Source organism: Haemaphysalis longicornis, unplaced genomic scaffold, assembly GCF_048455015.1.
Source record: "Haemaphysalis longicornis isolate Haplotype H1 unplaced genomic scaffold, Haemaphysalis longicornis Haplotype H1 scaffold_8, whole genome shotgun sequence".
NCBI classification, from domain to species: domain Eukaryota; kingdom Metazoa; phylum Arthropoda; class Arachnida; order Ixodida; family Ixodidae; genus Haemaphysalis; species Haemaphysalis longicornis.
Window position 1 is genome coordinate 118,398,388 of NW_027526445.1, and position 20,216 is coordinate 118,418,603.

A 20,216-nucleotide genomic window follows, 5' to 3' on the forward strand; every position below is an offset into this window, starting at 1 on the left:
AAACAGGGGAGGGATTCAGTTTGAAGCTGACGCCAAAGGCGTTCTTCTTCCACTGATAGGGATGGGTGGGCGGGAGGGTATTTGCGGCGGGAGAGGCGGTAATGTTCCGTGATTTCTCTGTACGTGAGTAAAGTATCACGGGTTGATCTGGCTCCATGAGAGGCAGTGCTGGCATCACAGGCCCGGGAGACGAGAGCTCCGGCTGCGGTGTGTGCCACTCCATTTCCTCCAATACTTATGTGGGCAGGGAACCAGATCAATTCTACAGGATCAGTAGGTGGTTTTTGATTAAGAATTTGGTGGGCCTGAGGCGAGATATGACCTCTGGCATAGTTTAGAACGGCCGCTTTCTAATCTGAGAATATGAATCGGGGTGTTGGCCTATGTGTGAGTGCAAGTGCTATCACCGCCTCTTCCGCCACTTGAGGGTGACGGGTTCGGATGGTGAGGGTCGTGAGTGGGGGAGAATCGGGTGAGTTGATGACGGCCAGGGCAAAAGCGTCCACATGACGATACTCCGCTGCATCAACATACAGTGTGCCTGGATCAATGGTGTATTTTGCTGTTAATGCATGGGCTCGTTGCGCCCTCCTTTGGGAATGATAATTGTGGGTGCATGTTTCGAGGAAGGGGACGAATAATGATGTTTTCTCTAGTCACTGTTTCGATGGGTGATTTTATCTCGGGCTCTTGTAGGTAGCCAATGCGCAGGCTGTCTAGGAGGGCTCTACCGGCTGCACTGCGCGTCAGGCGGCCAAGCTGCCCCGTGCGATGTCCTTCGATTAGCTCTGTAGCCGTATTGTACACGCCTGTGCTCTCCAGTCTGGCAGTGGAAGCTCCTGGCGGTATTTGTAGAGCGGCTCGATAAGCCTTCGGAATTAGGCAATCCACTTTTCGAATTTCCGTTTCCGTGAGGCTAAGATACGGGAGCGCATATGTAATCCTACTTATTAGGAATGCTTGTAGTAGTTTTAGCCTATCTTTTTCTTTGAGGCCATGTCGTCGTGCTACAATTCGTCTAAGAAGCCCGATTATTTGCGCTACATGAGCCGATACTTTCCTGATGTACGCTGTGTTTCGTCGGTCCTGTTGTAGAGGCAGTCCAAGTGTGTTTATTTGCATTACCCGTGGTACGGGTGTATCCCCCAGCTGTATCGTCATATATATTGAGAGGTGTGTCATTGTCAACTTTGCGTCTGTGAATTGAATACAAGAAGTTAAACTTGGCTGTGAATTGAATAAAATATTTTTGAATACGAATTGTAAAAGCTGGCTGCGAATTGAATATTTTCAGATCACACTATCTTCGTTTTGGTGTTTCTATAGTGTATAAAACATAACTACATTAAAAAGACAGCTTAGGCTGTCAGAACTAGACACATCTCTGTTCAGGTACTTGTGCTTGACATGCAAAAAATGTAATGTAACAGAGAAAATTAAAAATAGACATGCAAAGCTATGCAACAAGAATTTTGCATACATTACGTGGAGAAATATGGGTTCTTCAAAATACTGTGAACACAGTAAGCATACTAAGTATATGTAATATGATTGGTAGCAGTCCCCCCCCCCCCCCCCTCAATCACTGAAAGGAGGCTGGGCATGCTAGTTGCTGGTGAGACCTCACCAACAAGCCAGCAATGACGCTTGATTTCTCACTCGTGCCATTATATTAACAGGAAACCAATTTTAGATTAAACATTTTGCTCTCGTAGTGTTGCACTTGACCTAACATACACCACAGTTAGCGAACACTTGTTTGGTGCAAGGCTTCTACATTGGGCTTTTGGCACGGCTTCCGTGTCATGCAGAAAAACCAGCCCGTAAGGTCTTGCCATGTCGTGAAGCTTGAAAGTTTGCAAGTCTTGCGAAAGAGCAACCATTCGTTGCTCTATTATTTGTAAATTTCAAATATTTGAAACATAGCTGCAAACCGAATATCAAAAGCTGTTCGCAAAGTATTCTAAGTTGCGAATGCTCACACACCTTCAAATGTACTGCCTGTTAACTTCAGTATAAGTGTATAATAAGTTTATACAAATAATTTCATGAATAAGTTAAAAATGTCATAAGGTGTTCATTATGCAAGTTTGACGCATTTATTTGAAATCATTGATAAGCATTGTGTGCAGTTGATTGGATGGTTAACCTCTCTGTCTTCCCTGTACTACCTCCTTCCTTCCTTTGCAGGGTGGGCATTCATAGGGGCACGTTTTGCGTAATATGTTGCGTTGTAGTATGTGTGGGTTTGTATGCATCTGTACAACGGATTTGGACTTAAAGGGGCACTGACACAAAAATTTTGCATCTTGTTTTTTTTGTTGCGATAAGTAGCTAGTGACCTACTTACCACCTGTAGAAACCTCATTTGCTTCAGCGTGCGACGGTTGTTTAATTAGAGGCATTTTCAATGCGGCCAGTCGCAGTTTCGGTTTCAGCGAGTGCCGCGAAACGATGGATTTTGTGGATTTTGTGTGAACAAAGCTGACCACGTGACCGTCGGAGGGATATCACAGAGCACAGCCGCCGTAGCACTGTCGAATCCGCATCGACGGCAGTTTCTGCGAATGCCCCCACGTACTGATCTCGTGAGGCGCTTAATTAAAAAGCGACCGTGGATGTGAGACAGGCGCTGCGAGTGCAAATGCTACCGCGGCTAAAGAACGACGCGCGACGCTCGAGACGGTGGGTGGCAAGACGCGCGCTGGGAGCAGCCGGCAGCGGTAACAAGGTATCACTCGAGCTACCTGCGCCGGCCTGGGCCACTTCGCGGCCGTGGCCGCCGCCAGCACAGCGACCGTGCGGCTAGCTCAGTCAGCTTTTCGTGCCTCCGGCGCGTTTTCGCATCTAATGGTAATAACCAGTAATAGAAACAGAGTGCCTGGAATCGCTGTAGAACTTTGGTAGCGGCCAGCTGCCCGATGAGCTGACGAAATCACGGCGCCTCCGCCGCCAACGATCGGGTCGTTCGTTCTCGAGAGCAGAAGCTCCGCCCTCCGGCCCTCCGATTGGAGCGGCGAGCCAGGCGAGCCGGCAAAAAACGCCGTTAGTGCGGAAGCGGCAAACACAAACTCGTGACGTGTTTGGATGTTGTTTATTTACAATTGCGCGTGGTCCTCTGCTGGCTGCCCGGTTGCGTTTCGCACACTTCAAAATTGATTTTAAATATGTTCTAGGCTGTATTCGCCGCTGATATTTTGCAGATGATGTATATGTGTTCCCACCAATCTATCTCCGAAGTTATCTCGCCTTCAAAATTTTGTGTCAGTGCCCCTTTAAGAGGTCGATGAGGGAATCTGGCGAGTCTTTTCTCCTTTCTACGAATCCGTGGCTAGTAAATTTGAGGGCAGCAGTGCGTGCCGCCTCATTCCCTTGTAGTCTAATAAGGCGTGATGTCTATATGAGGTAGATGATCGCTAACTTTTCTATGCGTCGTAGTGTATTTGAAGTGTGATGCATCCTTCTTGATAGAGGTCACATGGTTACTGGTAAGCATGGTGGAATCTGTCATGGCTATGCTTGCATCTGTTTTTCGCAAAGTCGTGGAAGTGGTAGTGGCGAGTGTGGCAGACATCAATGGTTTCTTATAAGTCATTAATGGCAGACGTCCCAGGGTTTTGTGCTTGGATATGCACCAAAACAGTGAACTGAATGAAGGTGGCTACGCAGGCTAGCTTGGAACTTCATCGTGGAAATTTTGGTCAAACGTCAAGCATGACTCAAGGAAAGGAAAGAGACAGGAAAGAGCTTCATCAACAAAGCTTCATTTCCCTCTGAGAGTGATTACAAAGTAAACAAAACCCTCATGTCACACTGCTTTAACACCACATGTAAAAAGCAATTACAGCTGCTGCACACTTCACACTAATCATTCAGTAATCTACAGTGCATCTGTCTCCCATCTTTATCACATAGGCCTCAAAGATTTCTCGTTCCTGTTTTGTGCCATACAACTTCAGCACTCTCGTCATATCAAATTCTGCAGCTACCTGGCGTGCATTGAGTCTTGGAGTGGAGCACCAAATCGGTTTCTGTTCCAGTTGTCAGCAACGGCATGCTCCCACCACCGCCTGTTAGGGCAGCGCCTTGTCTGCCCTATGTACCATCAAGATAGATTGAAATACGAGCAACAGAGCACGTGACTTTCAGTACATGCCGTGCATCATGGTGACGGGCTGTGTAGCCGCAGTAGGAACAAGTTACAAGAATTAGTGTCCAATGTTCTATGAAAATAGCATTTGAGAATGTTAATTTGGCCCACTGCCGCATTTGGTGCGGGGTCCCGCTACGGTTATCAAACTTTGTCGCAGTGTAGGATCAAGCAGAACACGACGAAGGCTGATAGCAGAAGCACAAATGGGCGCCAAATATGGTGGTGGGCGAAATCAATATTTTCACAGACCGAACGGTGCCCTCTGAACACCCACGTGCAAGTTGGCCTAACTGGGAGTATACAATACCTTAGATAAACTGCACGAAGCTTATCATCCCTCCCAAACCTCCCGCCTCAACCACCGACCAGACGAGACACCCTTGAACTCCTCGGATATCCAGTATCGCCCCAAGAACAGCTACAACGTGTGCCCCTCCACATCCGTCAACACATTTGTGCAACTCCCATACCGCGATATGCGCATCAATACGCTCGTCAGGAAAGCAGTTCTCTGGAGACCAACGAAACTAATGTGGATAATCACAAACTTTTCGTTTCTGCGCGCCAAGAACCATGTGCAATGATTTAACAAGAATATGCAGCAGGACCATGACCTCCTGAATATAATGTTCCGGAGCTTATGACAGCACGCAGCGATTACAAGACACGGGGTTCGACGAACCAAAGCGACGCGCAGGAATCACCTTTGTAGGTCGCAACAGTTTGGTCTTGTTATTTCTTAGTCAACGACCGTGTGGTGTGCGATAAGAGTTTCGTGCGAACGATCGTTCGCGGCTGGCCACGATAGCAGCGCCGTTTGAAGTTGAAGGCATACGCGCACTCGCACGTCGGAGACGAAACGCCCAGCGGCCTCAACACCGTGCTCTAATAAAACGCAGCCATCTCTATGACGCAACGCAACAGTTTTCGAGAGCGCACTCATCACTCTCGCAAATCGAGGTGGCACAGCTGATGCAGAACGCCCGTGTTCACCGTCGCACTACGCCCAAATTGGGCGGCCGCACACACTCAGCGTCCCAATCACACGCTGCACACCACCGTGAGTGCTCCCCAGAAGTTATTCGAGAGCGTCTTTATCACGATCGCAAGCCAAACACCTATGCACCGCTGCGACGGCACGCAAAAATCACGACGAGAAGAGCGCAGCGAGGTAACCGCACAACAGCTGCCATTTTTAAACCATGACGTTACATCCGGCAAAAAAAGTCGCGTTTTTTTTTATTTCTAGTTGGCGCATGCGCAATAAGGCTCGTCCACTGTTCATGAACGTCATGTCTAGCCACCATAGTAGAACTATGGTCCCTTGAAATGTTTGTAGAACTATGGTCCAACCAGTGTGGCTTACACGAAATTGCCTGACGGCTGCGCTCGACTTTAAAGGAGCCATGAAGAGAAAACAAAAGCTGTTTTATTCGAAAGATTAGGTGTTTCATAGTACCCCAAGCGCTTTCCCGGAAGCAAATGATGCTTTATTCACTGAGAAATAAGGTAATTTAAGCCAAAATTTTAAATCTCCCGCTAAATTGCACATTTCGTGACGTGAACAGTGACGTCATACGAGCCGGTCCATGAAACAGATACAGTATGTCGACTCCATATAGCTCCCACACGCGGGAGTCAGACAGGAACCGGAACTCGTGCCGAAACCGAGACGGCGGCCATTTTAAAAAAAAAATTCCCGCGCCTTCCCGCGAGGGGAACACGAGTAAATGCAGAGCATTGGGGCCTCAGTACTGATTGAAGGCAGTGTTGCTTCCATCGCTTCTTCCGTGATGCTGGAGTAGCAGACACGAGTAAACGTGGGCACGAGCGTCAACCAAGGAAGGAAGGAACAACGCAGTGACTGAAACACGAGCGACCGCTAGCCGCTATATTTGCAGCGCGCGCAGTAGAGGGAAGAGCAGTACGGGGGGGGGGGGGGGGGGAGAGCGCGCACGCGCAAGCAGCGCGCGCCCTTCCATGCCCCACCGCGCTGCTATCACGCACATGTTACGCCGAGACCGCGACGGAGCGAACGGGCTGACTACGACGCATGCGTGCGCCAGCTGCTGTTGAGAGAGAGGAGGGAAGGAGAGGCGCACCTGCTGCGGACGCGAAACTGTTGACACCGTCCGACGCAGGAACAGGCGAGGCTAAGAAATGCTCTGCATTTGAAATACTAATAAAACCTAGTGCACCCGCAGCCCTAGTCATGGAATCGCCTGATCCAGAGAACAAAACTCTCGCCGAGGAGCTCGGGCCTGCATTTAACAACCTCACACCACTTGAACGTTCAATGCTTCTAAGTGCACGAGCGGCAGGAGTTGTGGGATACGCGGATGGACCGAAAAGCGACCATTCCGTGACAGCCACAACGTACAGACGAACGCCTAGCCGTCGGCACCGCTGCCTCGTCAGCCCCGTCGCGACGGACGAATACAGACTGGTACGTATGTGCGGTATTTTTATTACGTTTAATAATAATTTAATTTCAGTAGCAGTATCGCTTGTGCCAGTTGGCTGGCGTCGTGTATGGAAAGCCATTCGCGCGAGCTCTCTGCTCCGACCAGAAAGATACGAGCGTCAATGCGCGGTGTGTGCGGTGTTTTTCCAAGCTCAGAGCGCTTTGACGGCGATTTGACGAAGTCGGCGACGAGCGCCAGCATTTCCCAGGAGTGAACTAAGGTAACTGTCCCTGCCGTAATATTTTTTTTTAATCAATTCGTCGGAAATGAAGCGAGCAGACTCGTACTTCCTTTGGCTCCCTTTCTCCTCCGTTCGCAAATTTCACAAAACGTAGCCCCTTGCTTCGCCGAGGTTCGTCCTTGGGCAGCTAATGAAAGGAGATCTCCTCACCGGTGGGGATGTCGCATTCCCTCGACGATTTGCCCGTACTACATGGGCATTTCAAAACGCAGCAACTAAATTTTATTGTAAAGTACTCGAACAAGCTGAAGTTTTCAGTGGTTGTAAACTGGAAACGAACTCGTAACGACAGCAGCAAGTTAACACCATTCCGAAACTTCTGCGACGACTGGCACTATCTCGTCGCTGCTTGCTGTTCCTTACTCCCCTCGTTTCTATTTTTACCTTTGCTGGTAGGCGATATGACGGCCAACCTCCTGTGAAGGGATTAAGATACTAAGCAAGGTCGCGGCTGTACGTGCTGGAACGGTTCGTTGGCCCCGAAGAGCCTCGAACTCGAAAATTCGTCTGCGCGACGGCGAGATGTCGAGCTCCGCCGGCGGTAGTTTCGTACGCATTGGCGTACATGTTTGCGTGTTTGCTCGGAACTTCAACCATTTACTCTAGGGTTCTTAGTGTCATAAAAGGAATGTGCAGTATGTTTAACGGGCATAAAGCTCACTATGCAAACTGGTAAGCCCTGCCTAACTTGCGTTTGCTTTTGCCGGCCTCCGCCAATCGCAGAGCATTCTAGTGTGACATCATAGGTTCTTTTGCGGGAAATGAGCTGGTGGGTCGCATGGTCATTCCCTTTTTTCCTAATTATGTAGCTTATTTGAGCGAAGTTTGTGTTAAAAGTGGTGTCAGTATGGTCCTAACGAGGCAATCTTTCGAATGAACCAAACTTGTGTTTTCTCTTCATGGCTTCTTTAATACAGTTGAACCCCGTCATCCGATCATCTCTATGATCTGATCATCCCACAGTCGACACCAGGTCTGTCAAGGCGCAGGACGGAAGAGCTGAGGAACGTCTTATTTTTATTTATTTATTTATTTATTTATTTATTTATTATTTATTTATTTATTTTTTTTTCTTTGTTTATTTCAGCCACTGTGGAATACAGGGCTTTCTTTCGATGATGGCGATATTTGAAAGCTACTGTTGTTGTACTAGATTTTCTACTCAATTCGGAAGCCTTACTCAGACTGGTTCATTCTTCTCTGGGATCAAACATTCGCGTAGTTGTTTCTTTTCTTCATTTCTAGAGGGACATTGCGGCATATCATGCTTGTGGGCTCCCTCATGATTCAAAGGCCTGTCAAAATACCATTTTATGCATGAATAACGCTTAGAAAGAACCGCAAATTGTTCAAATGTCCGACATGCACGCGTCCATGGCCATTTTTGAGAAGTTATCCCTGGAAGTTGAGATAACGCCGTTGGCGATAGCTAAGCGGCAACAAATCGCAGTTTTACATGAATATTACACTTTCGCTTTCACCTGCTCCAAAAGCGGCCAAAACGAACCCAGAGGTATCTAGATGGCTCAAGTCCCTATTCTATTGTCCGCTGTAACAGTGCGTGCCACAGATGGGAACCGAAGACTGTTTCACAGCTCACCCGATTATGCTCAGGCAGACCTTCCCGTCGGCGTAGAGGTTGGGGCCGAAGCGCACTCTTCCTCCGTCCGTGGTCATGAGCCGCACACGTGGAGGCCGGATTGGGTAGTCCGGCGGGCACTTGAGGAGGAAGTGGAACAGGCCGCCCTCGTACGGAGTGCTGCTGGGGCCGACGATGAGGGCGTGGATCTGGGCGGAGGAATGCGGGCTGTAGCATTGTTACGATGCAGTGGTCACATCACTCAATGCAGTACTATCTTCTCGAAAGTACGAACTATAAATTGCTCCGAGTCCCAGTTCGGTCGGTACACAAAGAATGCAGAACCAGGAGTTATGGCGGAGCTATGCGTCAGCTCCTGTATCCAGCAATGTTTCGTATAACAGGAACAGTCAGCTGCTAATAACCGACAACAGCGGAAATGCAAGACCGAAAAAATTCACAGTCCTTCAGGGCTGTCGGCTTTGGCAGAAGGCATTACAGTACCCGGTAATCGTATGTAAGGTAAAGCAGCTTTTGCAACCTTTCCGAACACTCTAAAGTATTATATCACATCACCTTACGCTGTCGTGGCATGAACGTATGCTGGCATGCACTATGGACCGCTAAAAATGTAGGTTGAGTTCGAAATAACCTACTGTGTATATATGCGCGTGCTGGTTTTATACCAAAATTCTTACGAGTACGTATTGAGCAAAACGAGTCACATGCACCACGGTAAAAAAAACAGTAACACTATGTTTGTTCAGACCTGGAGGCATATTTCAGTACATTGAAATCGAACCGTGCAGTTAGTGGGCGGGGTCCTCAGTCCAGGACAGGAGAGTAAGAGTAATTTTCATCAATTTATAGAACGCCATCCCGAAGAGGCCAAGATTTGTTCTTTACGCCCGAAAGGTTTGGAAAACAATACTGAGCTGCTTCTATATATTCATCGGTTTCGATTCTTGTTGTCCTGAAAACAGGCACGTATAGTATTTATTGCGTTCGTTGACGAGTTCATCAAGCCTTCAACATTGTAATCATGTAATAACTGTTCGGGTTGAGATGCACTTCGTTCTGATAACGATGGTTCACGTAGAAATTCGGGGCACAAAAGCCACGTTCGAGTACTCTGGACAACGTTGCCTCCGCCGTTTCGCCGTGGCGTAGCAGAAACTTTTTCATTGCATTTGCACGAGGTCGCGGGTTCGATTCCCGGCCGCGGCGGCCGCTTTTCTGATGGAGGCGAAAAGCAAAAACGCCCGTGTGTACGAGATTTCGGCGCACGATAAAGATCCCCAGGTGGTCAAAATTAATCCGGAGCCCTCCACTACGGCGCGCCTCATCGCCTGCGTTGCGTCGGCGCGTTAAACCCCACAATCATCATCAATCATCATTTTTCATTGCATTTGCATGTGAATAAACAACGCACGCTGCGGATATGCAACTTCTTGAACGCAGCCATAACGAAAGCCAATTTGTGAAGAAGGTACTGTATGCCTTGCGGACTGAAAGAAATATCCACGCAAACGTTGTGAGCCTCTCAAACACACCAAACCTCCTAATAAGACGTTTCTGACGGTGCATAAAAATTAATGCGTTGTCACAGAAAAAAACATTCACCTGATACAAGTCAACACCAACGAAAGAAATCGAAGACAGCCGTTTTATTTCCCGCGGTGCGATTCGTGTGCAAGCATAGAGTTTCTTACAGTACATACTAGAGAGGAATCTGGCGCAGGCGTCTGTGCGGCTCACATCAAGGTCGTCTGTGTCGTCATGAACCGCCATTATACATCGCGCTCGCCTTAGTTTCATCATTGGCTTGGACTGAAACGTTTTAGTGACCGCAAATTTAAACGAAGTGCCACAAAAACGCGAAGAATAGTGTGCAATTATGTAAGTGGAAAACAGGAACAGGCTGTTTTCAAACTAAGGAAAAAAGAAGTAAAGCGTATTTTTGCCGGAACGGTTGTGCCTGCTATCCCGCAGGCCAAGGTTGTAGAACAATGTTAATATTTGGGGGGGGTAACTCTTTAGAGACTGATTTTATTATTTTACCATTTTTTCAAATAATAAGTTGTTTGAATAGTTTTGTGCATGCCTATCAAAACGTTGCCTTCGTGGTGAACCGGTGCACCGACCGCCAGCTAGTTGAACAAGAAAAAAGAAAACGTGGCGTCAAACAGTCGTGGACGATGACAAGATAGGACGCATACAAGCGCCCGTATCTGCCGTATCTTGTCTTCGTCGAAGTACGTTTTGTTTCTTCTTTTCGTCAGCTGCAAATTTCGCAGCGGCATATTACGCGCTCAGTCATATGTCCTTCGACTGCGGCATGAGCAACGTCAGGTGCGATCACGCATTGCCGGCTGTTTCACTGAACACCGCTACCACAGAAACGGGAGGAGTTCAGCTTCCTTGTAGCTCGTAAACGTGTTAATGCATAGTGAAGAAAGCAAATCCCAAAAACCGCTTAAGAATCCAATTGTCATGCCAAGCTTAAGCCAAAAAGGGGGGTCTTCCCATGAACCCCCATGATGACATGGCTTACGAGGCGCAGTTTCCTCTCTAGTATACTTAATAAGAAACTCTATGCGTGCAAAAGCCCGCTGCTTGATCCGTAGCATTCGTTAGTTGAATCTTAAGAGCATCTCAAAAACACTTTTGGGAAGCCTACGCATTTGGTTACTTATGGAAAAGCTCTGAGAGCTGAACATCGCAAATAAGGTAGAAAGGTCGAGTTGCACACGAGCATCTGCCCGACGCTCTGAAGAAAGTTCTCTCTCTCTCCTCGTGTGTGGCAAATTTGTGCGGGATACAGTTTGAAATTATTCAGCTTTCAGAAGCTGGCAAGAGAACATAATTAGTGGAAATACGCCTTTTAATGCACTAAAGCATCAAAGCGGGTGATTCCTAGCATAGGTACTGTTGCCCCTCACAAGCGGAGTGCAGCAGACAACAGTGGCACGAGTCCCTAAGCCGACGTCAGAGCTAGGGGGCGCCACTCAAACTCTCACCGCCAATCGGGAGAGTGAGCGTCGTGAAAGGAAGAAACTTCGACCATCGCCATGGGGTTGCGTCATCGTATGTGTTTCCGCGTTCGTCGGCGGCTTGACGGTGTGCCTTCCATCTGAAGTTTGACCTCTCGCGGTTGTCGCGTTGGCGTACTGGTTGCCTCGTGGGGCCGTCACAGGGTAACTCCCGCTCACTAGTACCCGCCTGCTTGCTTGCGTCTGTTCAGCAGGTGGTCTGGTCCGCCTGCGGACCTTTGCACATCAAGCAGCGTCAAACGCGGGTTAAGAATAAAGAGGTCGGGACGAGGCAGTGAAGTGGTGTAAAATATGGGAAAACGCCGGTCTATCCGCGCCAGGGTTTTTCGTGTGAAGCGGACCGCGTGCACCCGAGCGTCATATCATGGGGGTTTTTATTGCATTATTTCTATAGGGACGTTGCCGGGACCACGGTGATCCGTCGTAAAAAGCGGGTCGTCGTATGTCCGGGGGACGTATCAGCGGGGTTCGACTGTGTAACGCAATTCAGTTGGAGTGAAGCAGAACTACTGAATCCTGTTACCCAAGAAATGCTGGAACTTGCAGCCCCGCATTCAGCGCTAGTCAAGTGTGTCATCTGCATGACAGCGTATATCCTTTCAAGCAAAGCTTTATTAACCTAGTCAAACCGAGTTTCTCCGTCACCAGCAATTTGAACTTCATTTGACCGCAGCTACGCCGTAGTCTTGGAAACGCATCACGTGACTTGCCGCGCCGAGCTCCGCCTCCACCATCGACACCTGATCGCCGCATGCGCTCTCCGTAGCTAGGTCGCCGCTTGACCACGTGACTTGGCACGCGCCTGGCTAAGAGGAGCGCCTTGCTCGCCTAGTGAGTGCAAGCTTGGCCCTGGATGAACGCGAGGCCGGGTATTCATTGAGCCTTGCGCGGGAGCGGGAGGCTTTGAACCGTCGTCGGCATACGGCGTCTGTCTACCCGCGGATATTGCCCGGTAAGATGCTTTACCGAAGAGGGGCCGGAATACCAAGCACGCGAAGGTAGCATTAAAGACTGAGGAAGAGCAAGTCCGTCGGTTCGCAAAACGCCGGAAGCGGATCAGGGGTAACCTAAGCTTTCGAAACCGGTTTCGGGCCTCTGGAAGGCTCCTCCGTAGGGACTACAGAGGGTCGTCCGTAGGTTACGGAGCGCTACGGAGCTAGAAGAATACATGCTGTAGCTGAGCTAAGCCGCATCCATTTTTTGTGCTCGCCTTCTTGCGTAATTTTATATTGGCAGTCACCTGGGAGTGAGGTCTGCATTTTTAATAATCACCATTCAAACAACCGTTTCGAAGCACGGGAGCGTATGCGCATCTAACACATTATCGAACGTTGCTACCTTCGTAATGTCGTCTTCCGTCGGGGCGATGGACAACCCCGTCAGTGGGTGGTCGTAGATGTCCTTTACATCCCTGCGAGATACAAGAAAAGTTTGTAATTTTATAAGGTCAAACGGTTTTCCAGGCACCAGAAGGATGAACGTAAATTTTACAATATTTCACACCTGCTTGCTTCGGCGTAACACCCGCTCCTCGCTTCCCCACCTCCCCTCCTTTCCTCCAATTCACCTCCCCTCCGTTTCTCTCCTTTCTGCTCAATCCTTCCTTTTCCCTCCTCCTTCCTTCCTCTCCCTTCCGGCTCTCTCCCCTAACGCTTCCCCACCGTTCCCCTTCCAACGCTACTCGCATCACGCTCTACTGCTCCCACTCCTCTATGGAGCCTCCTCCTTTTCGCAAACTTGTGCCACTCCTACCTTTTCCCTGCCACAATCTTCCCCTCTCCTCCGAGCTTCTCATTCGCTTTCTCCTCCGTTTTTCCTCCTCTCATATCATTCTACTTTTCTCCTCTCCGTCTCGTGTTCTACTTCTCTTCCGTAAACACACTTGAAAAAGCGCAAAGACAGGATTGTGGAAAAGCAAACGCGAGAACTGACTGACAACTGGGTTGTATTTTAGCGGCTGGCAAAAATATAACAATACGCGTAAAATACGTGTGCCGTTTCGATCGACGTAACAAGCCTGATAAACTAAACAACAAATATTCGAACAGTGAACACAATAAATGACGAAGCACCGACGGCCACAGCACAAGACAAAAACAAACTAAACCAGCTGCTATCTAAATAAGCTCCTGAACCGTCGTCAAGATATTCAATCTCGCTGGCGAGCAGGGCCACAAAAGGGGTGCTGACGCAGCGCTCCGGGGCCGTTCTTGGCCACCACGAAGTCTTCATATATTTTCCGCCTGCGCATGTCCTGGTACGTTTTTCTGTATCTGGGACGCCTTAAGGGCACGTCTTACAATGTTGCACAAGATTGCTGGCAGAGGATGCTGTCATAGAATTGGCCTGTTCTTCAAGGCGTTTCCTGAGGCATCTGTCTGTCTTCCCCACGGCGGATGTGTGCACAACGCCTGTGCGAGCAAGAAGCAGCCGCAACTGCCTGAAAACAGCCCGAGCGTGGCACGGAGTACAATTATCTGCGAGATGTGGTATACCTATTCGTACAAAATACGAGATCCAGCCGTAGTGTGGGACGCAGTCTTCTGTATCTGAAGACAGGGAGTGGTTTCATATTCCAGAAGGGTTTTTTTTTTCTTACAGTTAAACCTGGATTAACGAAGTTGACAAAAATTCACAATTTTTCGTTACATCGAGGCATTCGTTACACGCAGGTTTCGAGTTAAGGCTCGGGTGAACAAAGCAGGAGCGAAACCAAAATGCTAGAGGGCAGTGATGGTAAACTAGCTCTTAAGGATTTTTTCGCAGCGAAAAAACCGGGTGATTTGCGCCTGCTACTTTCCCACAAACTTAGTCACAACACGGAACTCCAACGGAGGAAGGTCACTTACCCCGTATTCACAAATGTGGCTTAAGTATCACTTATGCCCTTCGACAATAGTAGGTGCCTTATAGGAGCCATGAAGAGAAAAGAAAAGTTTGTTTTATTCGAAAGATTAGGTGTTTCATAGTACCCCAAGCGCTTTCCCGGAAGCAAATGATGCTTTATTCACTGAGAAATAAGGCAATTTAAGCCAAAATTTTAAATCTCCCGCTAAAATTGCACATTCCGTGACGTGAACCACGGCGTCATACGAGCCGGTCCATGAAACAGATACTTAGTATGTCGACTCCATATAGCACCCACACGCGGGAGTCGACCGACACGGTGGCCATTTTAAAAATACTAGTAAAACCTAGTGCACCCGCAGCCCGAGTCATGGAATCGCCTGATCCGGAGAACAAAACTCTCGCCGAGGAGCTCGGGCTTGCATGTAACAACCTCACACCACTTGAACGCTCAATGCTTCTAAGTGCACGAGCGGCAAGATTTGTGGAATACGTGGTGGACGGGAAAGCGACCATTCCGCGATAGCCACAACAGATGAACGCCCTGCCGTCGGCACCGCTGCCTCGTCAGCCCCGTCGCGACGGACGAATACAGACTGGTACGTATGTGCCGTATTTTTATTACGGTTAATAATAGTTCAATTTCAGTAGCAGTATCGCTTATGCCAGTTGGCCGGTGTCGTGTATGGAAAGCCGTTCGCGCGAGCTCTCTGCTTCGACCAGAAAGATACGAGCGTCAATGCGCAGTGTTTACGACATTTTTTTCCCCCAAGGTCAGAGCGCTTTGACCATTTGACGAAGTCGGCGACGAGCGCCAGCATGTCCCAGGAGTGAGCTAACGTAAGGGTCCCTGCCGTAATCACTTCCTCGGAAATGAAGCGAGCACACTCGTACTTCCTTTAGCTCCCTTTCTCCTCCGCTTGCAAAGTTCACAAAACGTAGCCACTTGCTTCGCCGAGGTTCGTCGTTGGGCAGCACATGAAAGGAGATCTCCTCACCGGCGGGGATGGCGCACTCCCTCGACGATTTGCCCGTACTACATGGGCATTTCAAAACGTAGCAACGAAATTTTATTGTAAAGTACTCGAACAAACGGAAGTTTTCAGTGGTTGTAAACTGGAAACGAGCTCCTAACAATAGCAGCAAGCCAACACCATTCCGAAACTGCGACGACTGTCACTATCTCGTCGCTGCTTGCTGTTCCTTACTCCCCTCGTTTCTATTTTTACCTTTGCTGGTTGGCGATATGACGGCCAACCTCCTGTGAAGGGATTACGATACCAAGCAAGGTCGCGGCTGTGCGTGCTGGGACGGTTCGTTGGCCCCTAAGAGCCTCGAACCCGAAAATTCGTCTGCGCGACGGCGAGATGTCGAGCTCGGCCGGCGGTAGTTTCGTATGCATTGGCGCACACGCTTGCGTGTTCGTTCGGAACTTCAACCGTTTACTCCACCGTTCTTTGTCATAAAAAGAATGTGCAGTGTGTTTCACGGGCATTTAGCTCGCTATGCAAACTGTAAGCCCTGCCTAACATGCGTTTGCTTTTGCCCGCCTCCGCCAATCGCAGAGCATTCTCGAGTGACATCATAGGTTCTGTTGCGGAAAATGAGCTGGTGGGTCGCATGGTCATTTCCTTTTTTCCTAATTATGTAGCTTATTTGAGCGAAGTTTGCGTTATAAGTGGTGTCGTTATGGTTCTAACGAGGCAATCTTTCGAATGAACCAAACTTGTGTTTTCTCTTCATGGCTCCTTTAACCCGTTTCAAGGACAAAACGTATGCTGAAAGGGCGTCTTTTTCGGGAACTTGATGCTCATTTCGGCACTCATAATTGTTCACCGGGTGCTAGCTAGGATACTCTACCGGGCGGCGACGTTCTTCTTTTTTGCGAGCTTGTCTTAAAAAGAAAAACAACTTTTCTGTTTCTGGCAGCAGAACTCATCACCGGCGAACCGACACCACATACAGCAGTAGAGACTCGCGACTACACGTCGACAGGCAGGCCTCGCACCCAACCTACACCGCATTGACGCTTGAAGCGTCAATGTATATTGTGAACCGTATATTGTGGTGCGGGCAAAGATCGCTAAATCAGTGCTTTTCTCCAGCCGATTTTTCAGAAAAAGTGCAAAAAACAATGCCTTATCAGTTTAGCGAATTCGTTACATCAAGGTTCACCGTCGCGACGCTTTCGTTACATACAGGTCGCAAACACGTGGGTTTCAATGGGGCCGGCAAAGGGGAAATGAAAAACTTCGTTAAATCGAGGAATTCATTACATAAAGGTTCGTTACATCCAGGTTTAACTTTATAATCTTAACCACGAAAGAATGAAAGAATAGAATAAGAAGGGTTTTGCATGCCGTTGGTAATAAACGCCGAACAGATGGAATCCTGTGTAAGTGCACGACTGAAGCGGCTGTCAGATCTCTCGTCCCGGCAGTTAGGTAAATTTTGACCAACACAAGCTCGAAAATTAAACATTAAGGGCCGTATTCTGAGTCCCTCCTCCACTCAATTTGCTCCCTCCCCTCAGCTGCGGGGAGGATTCCACAATGCTTATGCATGGGGAAATCGATTATAAGAACCTCCTCCACTGGTCCTCGATTGAAGGAGGGATTCAGAATACCAGGGAAAGCCTTAATGAATACTCAGTATGTGAAGTGATGAGCCGCTGCATACGAGATATGCTCACCCAGTCCTGCTGCTCTCGGGTAATTATTATTCTGGCTGCAAACACACGAAACCCGTATCAACAGTGAAGCCACCAATACCGTTTGGTTCTGCGCAGCGCTTGTGGAGTCGGCTCCTCGTCTTCACACATCGTGGGGTCCCAGATGCTCTGGCCCATTAAATTTCCCATGGTGTGGCAGGGTTTGAGTTCGGACACGCCTTTCTTTCCTTTCACTTCTCTTTTAGGGAATCGACGCGTACCCAAGGACGCGATTGACCAGGGCTTGTAATGGGCCATTTTTTGAAGCACAGAACGTATACTCACGTGGGGAATTGGCATAATCCTAAAAGCTCAAAAGGAGGGCGATGCCACTTCCTAAAATTAAACCTACCCATCAGGCCGGTAATACAAGTGGCACACAGACTACACAGACAACCCACCACGTCCCAGGGATGTGGTGCTGACATCCCAAACGTGCTCACATCGTGCTCGAAAAAACGTGCTCACATCCCACCTCCTAAAGCGTACCTCGTTTGATCATCCTACAGACTTCCACATTGGGATCATCCCTAAAACCTCCAACACTGGTTACGTTCAGGACATAAACCTCCTAAAGCACACCTCCCAAGGACGTCGTTCAGACTCCGACATGGAGATTATCCCTAAAACCTCCACCATTGGTTGCATTCAGGACTTCCGTCTTCTTTAGTTTTCGTGAGGCGATCGCAACTCATGGCCGATTACCAAATAGCTTGCACTGACGTCACTATAGCTGCCATATCGGTGCACTGTGATATCTGCCGCTCTTATCCTCAGCAGCGCTCAGAAATCTGTAATAGTGACGTCCTTCTGTGTTTTCCGTAATAAAGGCGGCGCGGAATCCTTTAACAATGTAAAATAATCTGATAAAATGTATTTTGACATAATAGAACTACGTTTCTTTACAAAAGTATTTTTTTGCTACAAAGGTTTTGGGGTTTTTTTTACTGTCGAACCTCGTTGCAACGAAGCAGTATCGGGAGAATAATTTAGTTCGTTATATCCGATATTCGTTGTAACAGTATAGCTAAAATTCAGTTCAAATCAATCGGTAATCTGGCTCCCGCAAAAATCCTTGCTACATCAACGCATCCATTCTTTTTATCTGCGAACCTGCTATGAACAAGGTAACCCTTCCCTTTCTCCTTGTGGCATTTCAAGCTCAATGAACCAGAACACGAAACTGGAAATTACAACCGCATAAAGTTCCTTTGACAAAACAGACCTGCGTTCCCATTTTTTCGAGGAAGGATGTGATCTTTGTCTGGTGGCTATTTACAGTACTAAGCAGGATGAAGTTTTCCACAGTGTCGTGTCCACGAACAAAGGGGCCTTTTCTACTTTTCTACTTTTCCGGACGCCGGTAGTTTTTCCAAGTAGCTTCTCAGCCTACTGGTCAAATATTTCTTCGTTATATCCGATAGTGCGCGCAGCACTCAATTTCACTTTCGTTATAAGAGCAGAAGTGTCATTGAAATGAAATGTGACCAGCCAAAGTTCGTATTTAGTTCGCTATGGCCAATAATTCGCTATTTCAGCATTCGTTATAACGAGGTTCAACTATATAGAGACAAGCTATCGCCGCCATTCGCTTCCCTCCCAGCAAACCGCGCTACGTGCTGCAGATATTCTGGACGTGTCAGCAGTCGACATTCCAGATTGCCAGGGCACGTACTGCTGGGGTCAAAATTACGTATATTCACTGTTGATACAACTGCAAAAAACCGTCCAAATCACGTGAAGGATATCGTAGAATGCACGTGTCACGGTACTTTTATATGCTGTCTACAAAATGTTACCTTAGTGGTACGGTTTATTCATTTATTTTGTTGTATTTTTGTTTGTGGATATTGTAGTGGTATGCATACAAGACGAATGTCTACTCTACATTGTTTTGGTGTCTATGGCACAAACATTAGTTTGTTAAACTCCCGTCTAGCCTACGTTAGTATGATATTGTTGAGGTGAACCTGTATGCATTAAATTTACATCATTTATACACCATTTCCGAGCTTGGCCAGCTACCTTTGTGAGGTTGCCCACTTGTCGTGGGCACTTATGCTTCAAATAGATGTCTTGCTAGCTATTCAGCACTGTTAGCTCTTACTTGGCGCGTGTCTTCTAGAGTAATGTGTACCCATTTTTTAAGTGCCACATACTGCATGAAGTCTCATATGTCACAAGTGAAGAGCCAAGCTGACGATAGACTTGCAGAAGCACACAAAGCACAGCTCCAAACAAGAAATGGCAGTAACAGCAAACCAGTCCTGATTATCACAAGTGCCCTTGACACTAAGGCAACCTCACCAGTGTCATCGAATTCCAGGTTTGGACCACATAGCACAGCTGCACAGGCCTTCTGCAAATAAACTACGAGAGAAACAATTCAAAAATTAAACTAATTCATACGACAGTCTTGCCAAGCTAGTTGTAAATAAGTACAGCTGGACAGAAAGAAATCTTTCAAAGTACACATAAAACACAAAAGATTTCAGGCAAAACAGTTTAAAGATTTCAGGCAATACAGCAAAACAAGAAAACGAACGTGCATTTTTTGGCAGCAACTAATATAATGTACAGAAAAGCAACTGAAATTGATGTTTGAATTACGCTTAGCTGTATTCTTTATAGGGTGGCAGGTAAATACTCCCTCAGGAGAATAATACTATGAACAGACAGCATTACTGCTTTGTTAGGCTAGATTTTGTCTAGCTACCCTAACCATAACGCCGTCATGGGCGCGTATACACACGCAAAATGAGCAAAACTTTACTTAGACATTCAAGAAATAAATCCCGAACTGTACGGGGCTTTATATTGTGAAAACTTGTATTTATCGGGAACCGCTTATTATACTTTTTTCATTTTTACAAATGAGAAACTAGTGCCTGTAGAATAATTGCCACAATGTTATTTTTCACATCGATGCGCTACGCATTCTAATGCATAAACTGTTCCTATTCAAGCTTCTCAGTGCTGCTCTCGAAGGCATCATTAACTACAGCCATAAACAGTCCCTAACCTGGAATTCTTTTTCGAAAGGCTCACTCAAAAAAAAAAAAAAAAAGAGGGCTCGCGATGTATAAAACGGAATTCGTCAGTTTTTAGCTAAAGAGGAGGGACTTGGAACACAAAATTGTCGCAGTTTGAATGTAATGCCCTCAAGCA

At 47.6% G+C, this 20,216-nt stretch overlaps 1 protein-coding gene across 1 annotated transcript in view; it reads right to left on the reverse strand.

Moving 5' to 3' along the window:
- The window catches only part of LOC144149987 (ubiquitin-conjugating enzyme E2 Z-like), a 60,062-nt gene extending 40,593 nt beyond the window's left edge, over positions 1 to 19,469 (reverse strand). Inside the window, exons 1-3 of the mRNA XM_077681749.1 lie at positions 19,356 to 19,469; positions 12,830 to 12,902; positions 8,460 to 8,647 (exon numbers count right to left, since the gene is read on the reverse strand). Coding sequence (XP_077537875.1) covers positions 8,460 to 8,536 — 77 coding nt within the window. The 5' untranslated portion in view covers positions 8,537 to 8,647; positions 12,830 to 12,902; positions 19,356 to 19,469. The remainder of the gene's footprint in view (positions 1 to 8,459; positions 8,648 to 12,829; positions 12,903 to 19,355) is intronic.
- Between the last annotated feature and the right edge of the window lie 747 nt (positions 19,470 to 20,216).